The sequence below is a fragment of the Euprymna scolopes genome, chromosome 12 (genome assembly GCF_053919585.1).
Source record: "Euprymna scolopes isolate OS-2025 chromosome 12, ASM5391958v1, whole genome shotgun sequence".
Classification (NCBI taxonomy): domain Eukaryota; kingdom Metazoa; phylum Mollusca; class Cephalopoda; order Sepiida; family Sepiolidae; genus Euprymna; species Euprymna scolopes.
In genome coordinates, this window is record NC_136493.1 from 136,876,901 (window position 1) to 136,895,622 (window position 18,722).

An 18,722-nucleotide genomic window follows, 5' to 3' on the forward strand; every position below is an offset into this window, starting at 1 on the left:
TTGTCTGTTAACCGTTTCTTTTAGGTAAATATTAGTATTCGGACGATTAATCGGAATCGGGAATTGGAACAATCGAAACATTCGGGCCATCGGTATTGGAATCGGAAAAATTTGTGTATTACTTCCGATGTTAAAAACGATTTTGTAATTGTCTTTTTCATTTGATATTGTATGAAACAAAATCTTTTACTGTTAGTGGCAATGTTCAAATATTGATTTTAAACAACCAGCAAAAATTAAACGACTTCACAAGTTTCTTTATATGTCAGAGAAAACTATCTGCGCATTTAACGTGTTTTCACAGTAATCGGAGAAAATTACAACTCTATCGGTAAATATTTAGAAATTTATAAAGAATCGGAATCGGTAATTCTATCAGAATCAGTAATTGTATGGGAATCGGGAATTTTGTATAGAATCAGTAATTGTATCAGAATCGGGAAATATTATAACGGTCCCATCACTAGTAAATATACTTTGACAAAAAAATTATGTTTCGATTTGAGTATTTCTTAGTAACTAATTTACAATCGAATATTTTTTCCATAATTTATCGAGATCAAGATTTTAATTTTGTTTAGATGTTTGTTTTGTTTTTACATTTAAGCTTTTACTACTTTCTCTTTCTCCGAGAAGAGAGGTTGCTAGTCAGTCAATACTTTTCATGGGAGGTGCTTGACTTATCGTTAATATATTGTTCCCTCTGAAAAAAAAAAATGTTCACAACAAATATTCGTCTAGCGTGTCAACAATTACATCATCAACGCTCTGATCCCCATCTGGCATCAATTGCGATGGATGACTCTCGTCTGAGTGAGGCCCCGTGTTTTGACAAGCTTCTGGGTTTGACCTTTACTCCTGATCTGAAATGGAACACGTACATCAAGTCTGTTGCCAAGGTCGCTGGAAAGATGGTGGGATCCTTCTACCGCTCCAGAAGATATCTCGCTACTGATGCAATTCTCTATCTATATAAAATCCAAGTACGTCCAAGGATGGAATACTGTTGCCATATGTGGGCAGGAGCTGCTAAAAACAGCCTATCCTGCCTTGATAGAGTACAAAATAGACTTCGTGGCTTAGTGGGGGATGCCCTTTTCTCTACCCTGCAACCTCTCTTCCACAGAAGAGACGTTGCGAGCCTATCCTTATTTTATCGTTATTTCCATGGCAGGTGCTCGTCTGAACTCCAATCTCTGGTCCCCCTCGCCAATCTTTCACGAAAAACACCCGTCTATCTGAATCCACTGTGAAAAATTTCCCCCACTCTTTATATGTGCCTAAATCAAAACGTGGATTCCATGAACAAATCTTCTTTCTTAGAACTGCACGCCTGTGGAACTCTGTTCCGTCTGCCTGCTTCACACCGGACTACAATTTGGATGTGTTCAAGTCCAACGTTAACAAATTCCTAATGAACCGCCCCCTTAATTAAACACTTCATCAAATCTCCACACTAACGTAATGTACTTGCAATAACCCTTATCCCCGAGTGGCTTCCGGGCCTTGATAAGTGTGATCACTGTGTAAAAAAAAAAATTCCCTTACTCTTTATCTGTGCATAAAAATAAACGAAAATTCCATGAACAAAGTTTATTTCCGGTAGCTGTTAATCCTATGGAATATAATACAGTGGACTGCTTCTCAGCAAACTGTAACATGGCCGTTTTCCACACTAATATAAAGTCTTGTTGAACCGCCATCTTAAATACTTAAACACAACCCATGTTCCACCATTACTGATTATCGGGGTATTGTTTCACTGTCTATTTGATATTCATTAACCTTTATCCTCGAGTATCCTCTGGGTCTCGATATGCCCCTCTAAGCTAAAAAGTCGACCATAAATTAACTAATGATCCAAAACTAATTTGAGCTTTTGGAAAGTTTACATTGTTCGGAATTGTTTGGAGGGTTTATTTCTGACCTGTATAGCAAAGTCAAAAACACTTTGTCTTTGAGAACAATACTTTTTTTATTATTGTTTTTTAGATAAATGTAAATAAACCGAACAAAGTCAATCATTGCATTAAAACATGTATATTAAAAAAATACAATAAAAGAGATACTAATTTGTTGCGTGTTGCTGAGTCACTTTGCTATCTTGCTTTTTGTATCATTTTTTCCTTCTTTATTTGCGTTACAATTTCTATATTTAAAAATAGCGGGGGGGGGGTAGCGTCCGGCTTTGTCCAATCGTAAAATATGCTTACATATGATATTTTAATTTGTCCAGAATTCGTATATATTATTATAAAGTTTGATTTCAAAAGTTAAAAAAAACTATTTCAGTGCTCTCAGCTAGAATCGAAACCAAAACTGTAGTATTCAATGCTGGTGACGTTACCAATGTATTAAAGTGACACGCATCTGAACTGATTAAAACAAAAACAACTAATGTACAAAATGCATAAGGATTTTCTTTCACTTTTTTACCATTTTTGACCCCTTAAAAATTATTTTAACCGGCTAAAGATCCATAGAAAGAAAGGTTCACAAAAAAATACAATCATGTAAGGTCCCTAGTGCTACTCTGAAACTTTTAGTTTCGGAACAGATAGAGTTTAAAATATGGAGAAAGACAGACAGACAGACAAACAGACATACTGCCTTTTATATATTGGATAAAGATAAAAAAATATCATACCAAAAGATAATTAATATTCTAATAAATCAGACAATTCATTAGGGACTTCATCTGTATTTTTACATTTATCAAATTTGTTCATTGTATAGATAAAATAGCATCATGTGGTACACTATCTTCACGGCGCCGAGTTGGGCGATGGTTTCTTGATTACCACTGTTTCGACTGCTCGTTCTCGGTTTCCTTCCACGTTAACGTTGCTTTAAGATCCGTAGAAACAAGAGATTCATGCGGTCCAGTCAACGATGGTTGGATTTGGTACTGGAGAGAAGAAAAGTTGCCAAGCAATCAAAAGAAAATGTCGGAAAACGCTTGTTATAAACAATAAAAAACGTTTATTTACACAATCTTCAACAAACAGTGCGGAATGTGAGTGATTGTGGTTGACTGGCGGAATAAAGTTTTCTTAGAAAATCTTAACTGCAATTAGGCAGCGCCAATAATGGAGAATCTCCAATCTCTGGTCCCCCCTCGCCAATCTTTCACGAAAAACACCCGTCTAGCCGAATCCACTGTGAAAATTTTCCCCCACTCTTTATCTGTGCCTAGATCAAAACGTGGATTCCATGAACAAAGCTTCTTTCTTAGAACTGCACGCCTGTGGAACTCTGTTCCCTCTGCCTGCTTCCCACCGGACTACAACTTGGATGTGTTCAAGTCCAATGTTAACAAATTCCTAATGGACCGCCCCCTTAAGTAAACACTTCATCAAATCTCCATACTAACGTAATGTACTTGCAATAACCCTTATCCCTGAGTGGCTTCCGGGCCTTGATAGGTGGTGATCACTGTGTAAAAAAACAAACAAAAAAAAACAGATTTCGTTCTTTAACCGGCGACAAATAAAAAAAACAAAACAAAAAAAAAACCTTTATTTTTCGCTTTGCGTATCCTCTATTTATTGGCCGGAATCCTTGAACAATCAGTACCTGATTTGTCAGGGATTGCCGTCTAATGGCTACCATCGTAACAATCACCATTGTTAGCCTATGATTGGTTTTAAATAATCAGCCAATCAGTGTCAGTCATTGGGAGGGGCTACAAGGAGCGATCGACCTGTTTCATTACATACTTTATACAGATGGATACTTTTATTTTACTTAATGATTTTAAGACACGCCGGAAGTATTCTTCACCTATGTAGAACTATGTCCAGTATAACCCCAATATAAGAGACCCAAATATAAGAACAACGGATATAAGAGAGAGTTTCTCTGGTCCCAAATTAGAGCCTGTGTACAGTGTAACCCGAATATAAAAACACTTAAAAAAAAAAAAACAGACGATTTAAAAAATCTGAATAAACGTCTGAGTATATTTATAAATACTCATTGAAATGATTTGACATTAGATTTAAAGTTCTGGGTAGATTTATGAAGAGTGTGTAATATTTTTCGACATCAATGTCCAGAATTCATTCTATGATAAAGGTTAATGTGTGTTAGGTAGCCAACATCATAATGAGACTTGGATAGTGTTTAATTATATATAATAGGAGAGCTTAACAAGAACTTATTTACATTGGACTTGAAAACGATGCCTCCGTTCAGTCTTGAAAGACAAATTATACCCTCTGTAGGGGCATCTGCGCGTGTAATGGTGTTAGAAGAGTTGCGCAATCTCCAACCACACCTCTCCTGGTCGACACTGCTTGAGTCCAGTGGTAAGGAGAAAACCTGGATGACTGAAAACAAAGCCGAGATAAGCGGAGACCACATACAGTACTTGGAAGTCCACATGGTTACCAATCTGGTATTGGCCAGGCTCATTGTTGCTTAACTTCGGTGATCTGACGGGAACCGATGTCTCAAACGTGATTATGCCGTATACTTGAAAACGATGATGTTATAATCAGCATGGAGGCAGTCTTACGGTATTGTGTTCTACAGACGGATAGTTCTAAGAAAGAAACAAGATTTGGAGTTCTTATTGTGATAAACACCGAAAATGAGATTTTGTTTTCCACTTTATGATATTTTTTATTTGCATTAGAATATCAGGATATAATCGAGTCATTTATAAAAGAAAACAATAAAAATTGAATAAATTCATAAATATAATTGTATAAAATCCTGAATGTGTTTGGTAATGTATTATCTTTGATTTGTACTCAGATTGTTGGCATGAAGGTAAAGGATACGATGTTGGTGAATGGTACTGGGACAAATGCAATAAATGCGTCTGCCGTGAAAATGGTAAATTCACTTGTACCAAAAAATATTGTCCACCAAAAGGTAAAGAAACTTCTTTCTTTATTGATAAAAATATTCACAGATAACCAATACTATATTATCAATTATTATTCATTTGCGAGTTTATTCAAATTTCGATACATTTTATACATGCGCATGCGTATGAATAATTTATGGGGTTTATTATTATTTCCATACATTTTAAACATGCTCCGAAATATATATATATATATTTTTTTTAATTCAATATATATATATATATATATATATATATATATATATATATATATATATATATATATAGGTATACTTTTAATTAAGTTCTTTTATTACACATTTGATTGAATATTGTAATAATATTATCAAATTTGGGGATGTTTCCTATTTTTTTAATTTATTTACATATAAACGATGGGAACTACATCACATTATATTATATCCATGTTATTATGTTTTTATTCCATGTTATGCGTTTGTTTATGTAGAATTCACACCATGCTATGAGAATTTACTCTATATTATGCACTGTATCATGTTTGCATTATGATATACGATTATCATTTGAGATTAGAAATAAAAAACATGAATAAATCCATAAATGAAAATTATGTAAAATTTTGAATGTTTCTTGTAGTTTTTATATTTTTTTTCTTTTGAAAGAATACAAAAATTAAAACGTAGATAAATTCATGAACAGAACCGTAATAAAATTTCATATGTGTGTGTTTTTAAATTATTTTTTGTTGTTGTTTTCTACTCAGTTTGTTGGTATAAAGGAAAGGGATACGACGATGGAGAAAGTTTTAAAGACGATTGCAATGACTGCGTCTGCCATCGTAATAGTACAGTCAGTTGTACAAAGAAAGCTTGTCCACCAAAAGGTAAATAACCAAAATTGCCGTAATTACAACTGAAGTAACTTTGAACCATATTCATAATAATTATTCCACAATTCGTACGCAGTCTTATCGGTATGTAAATCAAACAAGTTTTTTTATACTCACGTTCACCCTAACAAGTCATATCACTTCTTGGACATAAGAAAATACTATTTGGAACCCTTCCTAGGAAAAATTAACAATATGTTGGCTTACATTACATTTAAGTTTCTGCATATCAGTACAATCAGAGAAGCAGGTAGCAGGAAGGGAATTCTAAATTTCAACTGTTCGAAGGAATAAACTGTTAGTATAGATAACTTTCTAACATTTAGGAACCTCAACAGTGAAAGGGCGTGATTTTGTTGCTAAACGGGTTTCTCAGAGTGATGTACATCGAAGAAGCACATGTGCAACGCGTTCATCAGTGCACATTCGATTAAAATACTTGTAAAACAGGCACAGAAGTGCAACATTGCAGCGATGGGACTGGGGTTGAAACTTAGTTGACAAAATGGGGCCTATTATATTGTAGACTCTTTTCCGACCCTATACAATAGAAGGGGACTAGTGGTAGATGTACCAGCTCATAAATATATGAATGTAAGTGTTCCTATTTTCTTTTTGCGCAATTGAAAATTTATACAGTTTACTCGCGTATCATGTATTATATAATAAGCATATTTTGAACGTCGGTATCTGTTTTACGGGTGAGCCTTTAACCATTTTCAAATGCAATCCTTCTTGTTGAAATTGGAGTTTGTAGAGAAAATAGTTATAATAAAGTTTCACGACGTCAGTTTATTCTTGTTGCTTCCTAAGCTCCCTTTAAAACGGCATAAATCACATAATGCACCCATTAAAATATTCCCTTTACCAACGCTTACACTGTGCCGATATAAAACCGTTAAACATGAGAGACCCTGCGTAAGTAACGATTAAATTAGTTAGTGTGAATTTACACAAGGATCACGTTAGTATATATTAGGCAAACAGAAATGTACCCAAGAACTGATGGCGCGATTTCAAACGAAGTACAAAGGCCAAAGTCCCATGCGAAAACATATAATTGAACGATCACGATATGTAATGAAGTCACGTTTCCGAGCGAGAAAAACAGAGGATCTCTAGTCAGTTCTCTTCTGGAAGCTAAGCCTTGTGGACGAGACACGTTCAATAATGTAAACATAACTTCAGCTTATGTTGCCAATGCTTTCGACTGCGGTAAAGTTCATTTCTTCATTTTGTCGAATAAGGAATATTTGGAATGAATTATTCTCAGTTTACATATGAATGAATTTTTTGTCAGCATTATGCTGTTATATTTACGAAAATATAAATAACATTTAAATCGTCGGCGTCAGTCTTTTTCATGAATGTGCGCGTCTACCAGAGGGATTTAGAATCGAGAGAATATCATCACAACTGTTCTCTACGAAATGTTGATTACAGCATAATGTTAATCCAAAAGACTTCGTATATGACACACAAGTATCATATATGAAGGCATGGTCACAAATAGTACCCATTTACGTCCAAGTAGTGATATATAGTGATGAATGTGAGTTAAGAATAAAAAAGTAAAATATATTTTTGAAGGTAAAATCGATCAGAACAGATAACCCAAGTTTCCCCTTCGATACGCTTTGCTTAACATGTTTTTTCAGCTTTCGGATTAATATAATTTTCACTTAATATATAAATAGCAGTTGTTTGTGACTATATGTGTTTGCATGTCCAGATCACAAACACCAACAAAGTTGGTAAATTTTGATCGACGTGGACGTTGGCCTGAGGGAATAATATTTCAAACATAAAGAATATTATTTCTTTGACTCTAGAGATTTTTTTAAATGGGGGGGGGGAGATTCCCCTCCTGTTGGCTTATTCCTACAGTAATCTATAAGTTTATGTGTGTAAGAACGAACAGAAAAGAGAAAGATAGAAGTTTTAATAAAAATATGTTACACATTTGCTCCGAGCAAACACCAGGTAGTCTTGCTAGTTATTTAATAAAAGTCCAAAATTAGCTTTTTTACAAGCCATTCATGGGTTTAAGAACGACCTTGTCTATGTGTGTTATTTTTTCTATTTAATGTTCACGATTGCTTATGTAATACACATTTTGTAAGTCTGTTTGGCGGGAATTTGAAAAGAGAAGAAGGCTGCAAACGATCTGCGCAATGTGCACTTTTTCATTTTGCTCGCAGAGTCCAATTTCGCCGTTAGGGTTTCCTCGACATAAAAAGATCTGATTTGTATTAGGAAACAGTATTGCCGTATGAAAAAAATAAAATTAATATTAAAAACGTATATAAATCGAAAAACATATTTGTATAAAATTCTTTATATATTTTATAATTTGTATTTTTACTTTGTACACAGGATGTACGCATAATGGAAAAGAATACAAACCCGGAGAAACTTTCTGGGACGAGTGCAATCATTGCAACTGCGTAGCTGGCGGCGTTGCCATTTGTACCCTAATGGCTTGTGAAGATAAAGGTAAATGAAATTTTTTATCTGCATGAACAATAAATATAAATAAATATATCATAACCACGGATAATCAATATCTTATTTAATCCAACGATTTTTATACGATTTTATCTCTAATTTTAAATTTCTCAAATATGTTCATCTTATTTAGAAAATAGCGTCAATTTATTCTTTATTTGCTTTTTTTCTTTCTTTTGGAGTCACTCGAAGATTAGGGTTAATGAATGCAAGATTGTAATCGTAGATCGTGTACATTGAGTATAATTTGATTATTCATGGGGACGGCTAAAAAAGCTGTTTGCATTAGATTTGAAAACTATTATGTTGTATTCAACCGGTAAGCAGGCAATCGGAACAGTGTTCCATAGATGCACATTTCTAGGAACGGAGTCCGCGTTTAGATTTTTCCACAGGTAGAAGTGGGAGAAATCGTATAAAGTGGTTGTAGCTAGTGAAGTGGGTTTTTTTTAAAGTTTTGCAAGGGGAACCATAGACTGGATTTCAGTTGAGTACTTGCGATGAAAATAACAATAGAGGTGAGCGTAATCATCTGTTGGAATAAGGCCGCAGGGAGAGGAAAAAGTCATCATCTACTAGGTTTCCAAGCTGGTTTTGTATTCTATTCTGTAAACTACCCGGATTTTGCAACAGTACTCCATTTTAGGGCGTACCTGGCTCTTATACAGATAGAGGTTTGCATTGGCAGTGAAATACCTATTGGAGCGGTAGAGTGATCCAACCATTTTTCCCCGGCGATCTTGGCTTCACTGTTTTAATTTAGTAGACCTTTCAAAACTAATGGGGATATTTTATTATATTTCAATGTGTATGTTTTTAGAAGATCCATTTTTTGACAGATTTTGTTTCGATTACATACATTATTCAGGTGGGTATTTTTATTTTCTTTAGTGATTTTCAGAGTTAGTGGGAGGAATTTTCTCCTCTGTAGAACTATATATTAATACCATTTTATGAACACCGGATTTTTCTTAAGATACATTTTTCAAGCCTGACTTGTAAAGTTATATTTAAGATATTTAGAGTGTTTAATCTGCTTTCTTTCTGAATGTCGTCTTATTATTTTGAAAACGTTTTATTAATAATGTTTATCGAAAAACACGAAAAAGAATAATATTCAACGTATAAATATTTTTCTGATAAAACCGCTGAAACAAAAAGTTAATACATTATTAAATATATTAATTTTTATAATAATTGATAGTTTTGACCAATCGCTGCGGTTTTTCCTAGTTAATTTTGATTCAAGCAATAAATGACTGAGAACAGTAAAAGTTGCTGATGACTATTAATAATAATATTTACAACACATCGGTTTCCCTTATAAAAATGATCCAAGATTATTTTATTTATTTTATTTAATGAGGATAAATGTTTTTATTTACTTACAGAAATATTCAAGCTTTCTTACAATCTAGATTGAAATATAATTTTAGAAAAAGATATTTTTAAAAATAATTGAAAATTTAGATGCGTTCCTATTTCACTTTTCTTGTTCTCACTTTTGTTTAGTTTTTAATTAATAAGGCCACTAGCCATTAGTCGCGTGTTCTCGTGCAATGAATGAATGCGTGAATGTAGGATTGACATGAAATTCTTAAAGATAAACTAAAATGACCGAAGATGGGTTGAAATGACTTAAATAAATAAAAAGTAAATGACTTAGAATTGCTTTAATGAACTTAAGGATGAATTGAATGACCTTTAGAATGACTTGAATGCTTAAAAAATAACTGGAATCCTTCAAAAACAACTTGAATGATCTGGAGAATGACTTGACTGGCTTTGAGACTGACTGGTTGTAAAGTGGGTGATCATTTTACATTAAATTAACACAGAAAAGTGATCCCCCACTTTATGTCAAAAAGTTACAACCATAAGTACAGCATGTAGTAAGAACAGATAGTACACTTTGATCTTGGCCAAAAGGCCAGGAAAAGGGTATTTATTTGCTTCCCCACCGAGCAAATTAGGCACAAAGCCGATTTTTAATGTGAGGAGTGAAGGGGAAATGGGGACCAACTCCCCGGGAAGTAAGGGAGCTGGATAGTGACAATTGGTATGAAGGGTTTCCACTACATTGACTAAGGTCTTATATGTGGGGTTGCCCCCACATAGGGTCTTTGCTTGCAGTATCTGCCGGAACAGATATTAAACTTTGATTTTGGCCAAAAGGCCAAGAAAAGGGTATTTATTTGCTCCCCCACCAAGCAAATTAAGCACAAACAAGGCCGATTTTTAATGTGAGGAATGAAGGGGAAATGGGAACTCAACTCCCCGGGAAGTAAGGGAGCTGGATAGTGACAATTGGTATGAAGGGTTTCCCCTACATTGACCAAGGTCTTATATGTGGGGTTGCCCCCACATAGGGTCTTTGCTTGCAGTATCTGCCGGAACAGATGGTATTTATTTGCTCCCCCACCGAGCAAATTAGGCACAAGGCCCTTTTTTAATGTGAGGAGTGAAAGGGAAATGGGGACCAACTCCCCGGGGAGTAGGGGAGCTGGATAGTGACAATTGGTATGAAGGGTTGCCCCTACATTGACCAAGGTCTTATCCGTGGGGGTCGCCCCCACATAGGGTCTTTGCTTGCAGTATCTGCCGGAACAGATGGTATTTATTTGCTCCCCCACTGAGCAAATTAGGCACAAGGCCAATTTTTAGTGTGAGGAGTGAAGGGAGGGGGAAGGGAAAAAGGGGACCAGCTCCCGAGAGGTGGGAAATGGGAGCTGGTTAAAGGTCAGACATGTGGGGCTGCCCCCACACCTGGTCTTTGCTAGTCATAGCTAGTCATAGCTATTCATAGCTTGCAGTATCTGCCGGAAAGATACTACACTTTGATCCCGACCCGAAGGCCAGGAAAAGCTTAAAAAGCTAAGAACAGCATCTATTAACAACATCTTAACCAAAAAGGCCAAGCACAAAAGTGTTGCGGACAGACCGACAGACCGACCGATGGGATGACTTATAGAGTCGCTTGCACGCGACTAAAAAACCGAACAGTAAAAATTAAACTTAAATTTAAATATCCGACTAAAAATTTATAATCTGCTAAAAAAATACGTACTTTAAACAAACCTAATACAATCAAACAAAGTAAAAGGAGAGTCTTTCCAAAAGTAACGCCTCTTTTTCTTTAACTCAAAATATTGAAGCGTTACGAAGACGGGTGTGGTATGATCAAAACAATCGATCCTTTGTGCTAAAGAAGTAACCAAACATGCATGGATCATATAAATAAACAATCAATTGAATTGGCAATCCGCAATGAAAACCTTAAAGCATCATAGATCAAAGTCGGAATGAATATACTCATTTATTCAATGAATCATTTAGAATAATAATGAACTAGAGAGGCATGTGGAAATTCCACAGCGGATTATTTTATATGTAATATATGGATGTTTAGCATACATGCAGACGTTCTGCTGTTATTGTAGTTCTTTTGTTAAAATGCAAAAGTATTTATCTACGCTAGCAGGGACGCCCGGCATAGCTCGATCGTAAAATACGCTTAAAAATGAAATTTTAATTCATGCAGATTTCGAATATATTATTATGAAGTCAATTTTCTATCGATTCTTGTATATTATAAAGTTGTGATTTCAAAAAATATATTCATATTACTTAGGTGCATGATCTTGAACCGAAACCGAAACTTATGATATATATATATATATATATATATATATATATATATATATATATATAACTACTTCATTTATTCACATAAATTTAATATACGAAATATAGATTTATGCGTAAACTTTAAGTATTTACTTCAAAAGTGCTCAATACGTAGGTAGAGCTAGTTAGTAATTTATATATATATATAGTAATTAAAATATATATATTTTATAAATTACTATATATATATATATATATATATATATATATATATATATATATATATATATATGACTTGGGTTCCTTCAGCTATAATCGACACCGAAACCAAAATTTATGAAGAATTCTTGGTAAAATTATTTATTACAAGATATGGGAGGTCATCTTCTATTATATAAATCTAACCTGTCTGTTCAAATGTATGCATGTGTGTATGTTTGTATGTCTGCCTAAAACTTTTGACAGAGGCGGTGGATTTCAAAAGATCGGTTTTGTTTTGAAGCTTTACCCTTCGGACGACAAATATCGAAAATTTGGCTAAAAACATTAATTCTTTCATCCTCAACTGGGCATTTTTCTTTTTTTTTATTACATTTTCACCCCAAACAAGGAACATTGGCACTTTGGTGTCGGGGGCTACTATCAGGGACAACAACTACTGGCACTATGTTGTGATTTGGGCAGCAAGATGTCGATTCACGTTACATTTGAACTTCTGCATGTCAGTACAGTTGGGGAAACAGGGACCTGGAATGGAATTCCAGAGTTTAGCGGTTCTGGGGAAGAAACTACTGGAGTAGAAAGATTGTTTACATCTAGGGATCTCTAATGTGTAGGGGTGGGATTTAGCTGCCTGTCGGGTTTGTCGAGGGTGTCTACGTCGTGGGGGCACAAGTGTCTGCAGTTCGTAAGAGCATTCACCATTAAAATACTTGTAGAACAGGCAGAGGGATGTAACATTTCATCGATAGGACAGAGGCTGAAGCTTAGATGCCAGTTCAGGGCCTATCAGATTGGCAACTCTCTTTTGAATCTTGTCTAGGAGCGAAAGACTAGTAGCAGATGCACCAGCCCAAATGTGACAGTAATACTCCATACATGGGCGAATGGTGGCTTTATAGAGGTACAGGATACTTTCGGGTGTTAGTAGTTTTCTAGCACGGTAGAGAGAGCCTACCTTCTTCGCAGCGGTCCTGGCAACGCTTTCAATGTAATTGTTCTAACTCATGTTTCCTGTGAACGTTAGGCCAAGCAGTTTGAAAGATGTGCTCTCAGATAAAGAGTCGTTGGCCATTGCTATTGGTGGCAGAGAAGGGTTCTTACAATTATTTAAGGAAACCAGTTTAGTCTTGGCAGCATTAAATGTGACCATCCATTTTTGTCCCCATTCCACTACAGATTGGAGGTCATCCTCTAGTGTTTCTGTCATTTTTTTTTTTTTAGATATGTGTTTATTTGTTTTCCTGTCGTGCCTTTTATAGAGTGTGGTGTCATCAGCATATATACCCATCTCAGAGGCAATTTTGTCGGGGAGGTCATTAATAAATATTAGGAACAATAGAGGTCCAAAGATAAACCCGTGAGGAACTTTCGCATTTATATAACATTGTTTAGATGTACGACCGTCGAGGACAATCTGGGGTTTTCTCTTATCTAAGAAGGATTTAATTATGTTAAGTATTCTACCAGTGATACCGTATGATCTAATTTTCCTGAGGAGACCCTCATGCCATACCCTGTCAAAAGCCTTAGATATACCTAGAGCTACCGCTCTGCCCTCCCTCGCTTTGTCCAGTGAGTGGTATATACGTTCAGAGATTACAGTGAGCATGTCTGCTGTGGAACGGGCTTGTCTAAATCCATATTGTTGGTCAGTCAGAAGTTTAGCATCTGTAAGGTGATGGACTAGAGCATGGTTAATTAAGGTCTCAAATTTTTTTGCGAAAAGTGGGAGGAGGCTAATGGGGCGATAATTTGATGGGTCAGTTCTTTCGCCAGAATTCTTGAATATTGGTACCACAGAAGCAGTTTTCCAACTGCCCGGAAAGCAAGATTCATTAATCGTTCTACAGGGAGAGGTCGCTTTTTTCGCCGATATTTTCGAAATTTATCTCCTCTTTTCGATTAACTAGCCTTAATTTTAACATTCGTTACTTCCAGTTTGGTGAGGGGCGCAAGAGTGAAGACGTCACGTTTTTTTTTTCACGTTATTTTCCTCCTTCGCGGTACAGATTCTGGCCTGCCTGCCTATTACGAATTTTTTGCTCAATACACACCCCCAAAACAACCGGACAACGCCGGGCACCCAGACTTACATCTTAAATTTCAAATGTTCAGACCCAAAATTGGCGAAGGAGTTTGGTAGAGTCTGCACAGGTCAACTCTGTAAACTTTGACCTCTTGTCAGTTAAATTCTCGCCCTAAAACTGATTAAATGCTTGATGCATGACTGAATATCCTTTATTTAAAATGTCAAATGTTTAGATCCAAAATTAGCTGAATAGATTACTAGAGACCGCAAAGATAAAATCTTCTGAACTTTGACCCCTTGGTAGCCAAATTTTCGGCCAAAAACTGATTAAAACGCTTGCCCTATGACGGATTAGACTTTATGTAAAATTTCCAATTTTTAGACTAAAAATTAACTGAGGGGGAAATTATTTTAAATTTTGACCTCAATTTTGACACCTTAAGATTTATTGTTTTGGGCTCAAATCAAGTTAAAAAGTTTGATCCATGTCCAAGAAACCTACGTTTAAATTTTCAAGTGTTGGCGGAGGAGTTTAGTAGAGTTTTATAAAGGCCAGATCATTGAACTTTGATGCCTTGACAGCCAAATTTCTGGGCGAAAACTGATTAAAAAGATTTCCCAAATCTCAGTACTCCTTATGTCAAATCTTAAGTCTGTGTACTGAAAATTGACAGAGTAATTTGCAGGGAAATGTACACAGACAATTTCCCTTTTATAGATATATAAATTATATTGGACCCAATATATAGTAATGATTTAAAAGTTTAAAAAAATTACTTCTGCGCCACCACCGAGAATCAAAACCAAAACGTTTAGCTTACGATTTATTTTTTCATCTGCCATAAATGACTGGGCTATGAACACATGTTTGCTGCAAAGCTAAAAATTAAAACATGGGCCAACAGCAACTACGTTATGCATGCATATTCGTAAAGCCGGCGTCCGACTCGTATATTTCATTTTTTTTTTAAATTTTCACACTTTTGTACCGATTTTTTCGGGCTAAAAGCCAAATATATATATATGTAATTCTATGTTTGTAGACCAAAACTGTAGGAGTTTGGTAGGCAAAATTTTTTAAACAAAAATATGTACATATACATAAATATATATGGAAAAAGTTTTGTGTTTACTATAATCTTTTTGCACAAATATTACGCAAGTATAAATCATGTAGAATATATGCATGAATATAATTACACATAATTAACTAACGATGATTATCCCATAAGAAAACTGAAAAAAACTAATAAGGGATTAATTAAAATGAATGTTTAAAAGAATATGCAAATTGGCTAGATTTTTTGCTAGTAAATGCAATTCCACGACCCATATATAAGAAAGTACTTTCTTTTTAAATAAATAGAAAAAAATGTGGTTTATATATTAATATCAATATGAAAAAAAACTATAGGAGTACACATTATATGGGTTTTATGGGTTACATTACTAACTTTTACATAGGTGGGTCCCATGGGTTACTTATAATGTGTTCATATATTTGTGTTCATATATTTGTGTCAAAAAATTCGTGTTCATATATTTGTGTCAAAAATTCCCACTATTGTCCCCTATATTATTTGAAGGGCTACATATCGACCAATTGGTTCTCCCCACAAAGATGATCCCAGCAATATGTGTGTGTCTGCATATATATGTATAGGACGATTTAACAAAACTTAACATCTGTGTGCGTGTCTTCCTGTACAGCTGTAAGATGAAAGAGTATAGAGGATGAAAGAGTATAGAGGATGAAAGAGTATAGAGGATGAAAGAGTACAGAAGATACAAAAAGTATGTAGAAAATAAATATCAATTTAAAAATTATTTACAGTTATATAAATCAGTCCATTTTTAAGGTTGTTTTTGAACCCAGTCAACAATGGGTACTTCTGCTAGTACATTATACACACACATGAAAATCAAAGATTACATCAACCGCAATATTATCGCCCTCCCCTTACTAAAATAATAACTTCGATCTAATGTCTGGGCTGATTATTTCATTACAAACACACAAATCAACTCATATTTCATTAGTTTCATAATTCTTGGATATGGTACTAATTTCGACTATCATTTTTAATAATTTTTATCCACATCTTCGTCCCCTTTCTAAGATAATAACTTTTATATATTGTCTGAGCTGATGACTTTATTATAAACACACCAATCAATTAACTTACATTTTATCATGTTTCATAATTCTTCGATATGTTACTATTTTCAGCAATCATTTTTTTTAATTTAAACGAACATTATCGTCCCCCCTTACTAAAATAACAACTTCGATATATCGTCTGGGCTGATTATTTCATTACAAACACACTTAACCATTTACTCATATTTCATCATTTTTTATAATTCTTTGATATGTTATTAATTTCGACAACCATTTTTTATAATTTTTACCCATTTTTCGCCCACTCTTACAGAACACATAATTTTGAAATATTGTCTGGGCTGATAATTTCATTACAAACACACCGATCTATTCACATTTTATTATTTTTCATAATTCTTGGATATGTCACTTATTTGGACAATCATTTTTCAATATTTAAACCAGCATTATCCACCTCCCCTTACTAAAATAATAATTTCGATATATTGGCTGATTATTTCATTACAAACACGCCCATCAATTAACTCATATTTTATCACTTTTCTAAGTTGTTAGATATGGTACTAACTTCGACAATCATTTTTCATAATTGTAACCCATATTATCGGCCTCCTGACTAAAATAATAACTTTAATATATTGTCTGGGCTGATAATTGCATTACAAACACACTAAACCATTTACTCATATTTCATCTTTTTTCATAATTCTTGCATATGTTACTTATTTCGACAATCATGTTTCATAATTTCGACCAACTTTATCGCGCAAGCTTATTAAAAAATAACTTGGAAATATTGTCTGGTCTGATTATTTCATTACAAACACACCAATCAATTAACTCACATTTTATCATTTTTCATATATCTTGGATATGTTACTAATTTCGACGATCATTTTTCATAATTTTAACCAATATTATCACCCCCCCCCCTCTTACTAAAATAATAACTTTTATATATTGTCTGGGCTGATGACTTTATTAAAATACCAATCAATTAACTCACATTTCATAATTTTTCATAATTCTTGGATATGTTACTAATATCGACAATCAGTTTTTCATAATTTTAACCCATATTATCGCTCCACCCTTACTAAAATAGTAACTTTGATATATTTCCTGGGACATTAAGGACGAAAATATGAACTTAGGATTACTTGATATATTTACGTGATTTTTGGAATGTTACAAATAAGAACCTAGTGTGCACTTGCCTGATTTTTGGAATCAGCAGTATATCCATGTGATTTTTTGAAATATGACATCTTATGTCAATGTAGTACATCATAAATATATTATATGCATCTTTTTAACAGAAAATAATGACGTCATTACCGACATTACCGGAAGGAAATACGTCAGACTATCTCCCCTCCCTGTTACACGAATGACCCGGTCTAAGCCGGGTTGACATGCTAGTATATATACGTGTATAGGTGTATCTACATATATGTATGTTCATGAATTAAAATGTGGCACGTGTCTGCGGATGAAATGTCAAAAATTGACAAGCTAAACGGGAATTGTTTCAATATTTCTCACAAATATAAACAAACCTTGTTATTGTTATGAAAAATGTAACAGAAAGGAATCTGGTTACGTGGATGTTTTGAAAAGATTGACAGGAAAAAATGACAGAAGGAAAAAAATTGCAGTTGGAGATTTGATTGTCAACCGAGTGGACGCCACGATAATTCTCTCTGTCGCTCCCCCACTCTCTCTCTCTCTCTCTCTCTCTCTCTCTCTCTCTCTCTCTCTCTCTCTCTCTCTCTCTCTCTATCTATCTATCTATCTACCATAAGCAAGAACAAGAGGAGAAATAAAAAAACGGACTGTTGCTTACACCAATGGTTGTTATGTTTTGAATTCTTAAAAAAGGTTTATAATATAACATCCCTACTCGAAAAGGAGGAGATTATTCCTGGAATCTCATTAAACACTCACCAAATTCATTGACTCACATTTAGTATAATTATTACGATAGCGGGTGTGTTCTTAAATCTTAACCAATGAAATTTGCTGGAAAGCCTGACACACAAAAGAGCACACACGCTATCGTATTAATAGATAGATTACAACACAAAATATGTGAACGTATTAATACATTTTTCATATTGTGTCCTTTTATTTATCATAAATATATCTTGATCCAATATTTTAGTTATGTTTTTCAGCGACAACATTAAAAATTGCTTTTTAAGTAGCATTCTTAACGGTTTCATGTTTGTTTGCAAACCGGAAGGGAAGCTTTAAGTTATGTGCGCAGGCTGGTGTTGTCTTATGATCGCATTCTTGTACAATTCACATCTAGCTCTAAATGTTTTCTGAATTAAGAAATAGGTCTGATTTGTTTTCATATATGACGTCAACATGGACGCCTTCAAGTCCAACATAAACAAATTCTTGATGAACCGCCCCCTAAGTAATGACACCTTATCAAATCTCCAATACTAATGAATACTGCAACACTATCCCTTTGATT

At 34.4% G+C, this 18,722-nt stretch overlaps 1 protein-coding gene across 1 annotated transcript in view; it reads left to right on the plus strand.

Annotated features, from left to right (window-relative positions):
- Window positions 1-18,722, plus strand: part of LOC145291108 (uncharacterized) — a 130,865-nt gene that overhangs the window by 19,234 nt on the left and 92,909 nt on the right. Inside the window, exons 9-11 of the mRNA XM_080136624.1 lie at window positions 4,762-4,881; window positions 5,601-5,720; window positions 8,103-8,222. Coding sequence (XP_079992750.1) covers window positions 4,762-4,881; window positions 5,601-5,720; window positions 8,103-8,222 — 360 coding nt within the window. The remainder of the gene's footprint in view (window positions 1-4,761; window positions 4,882-5,600; window positions 5,721-8,102; window positions 8,223-18,722) is intronic.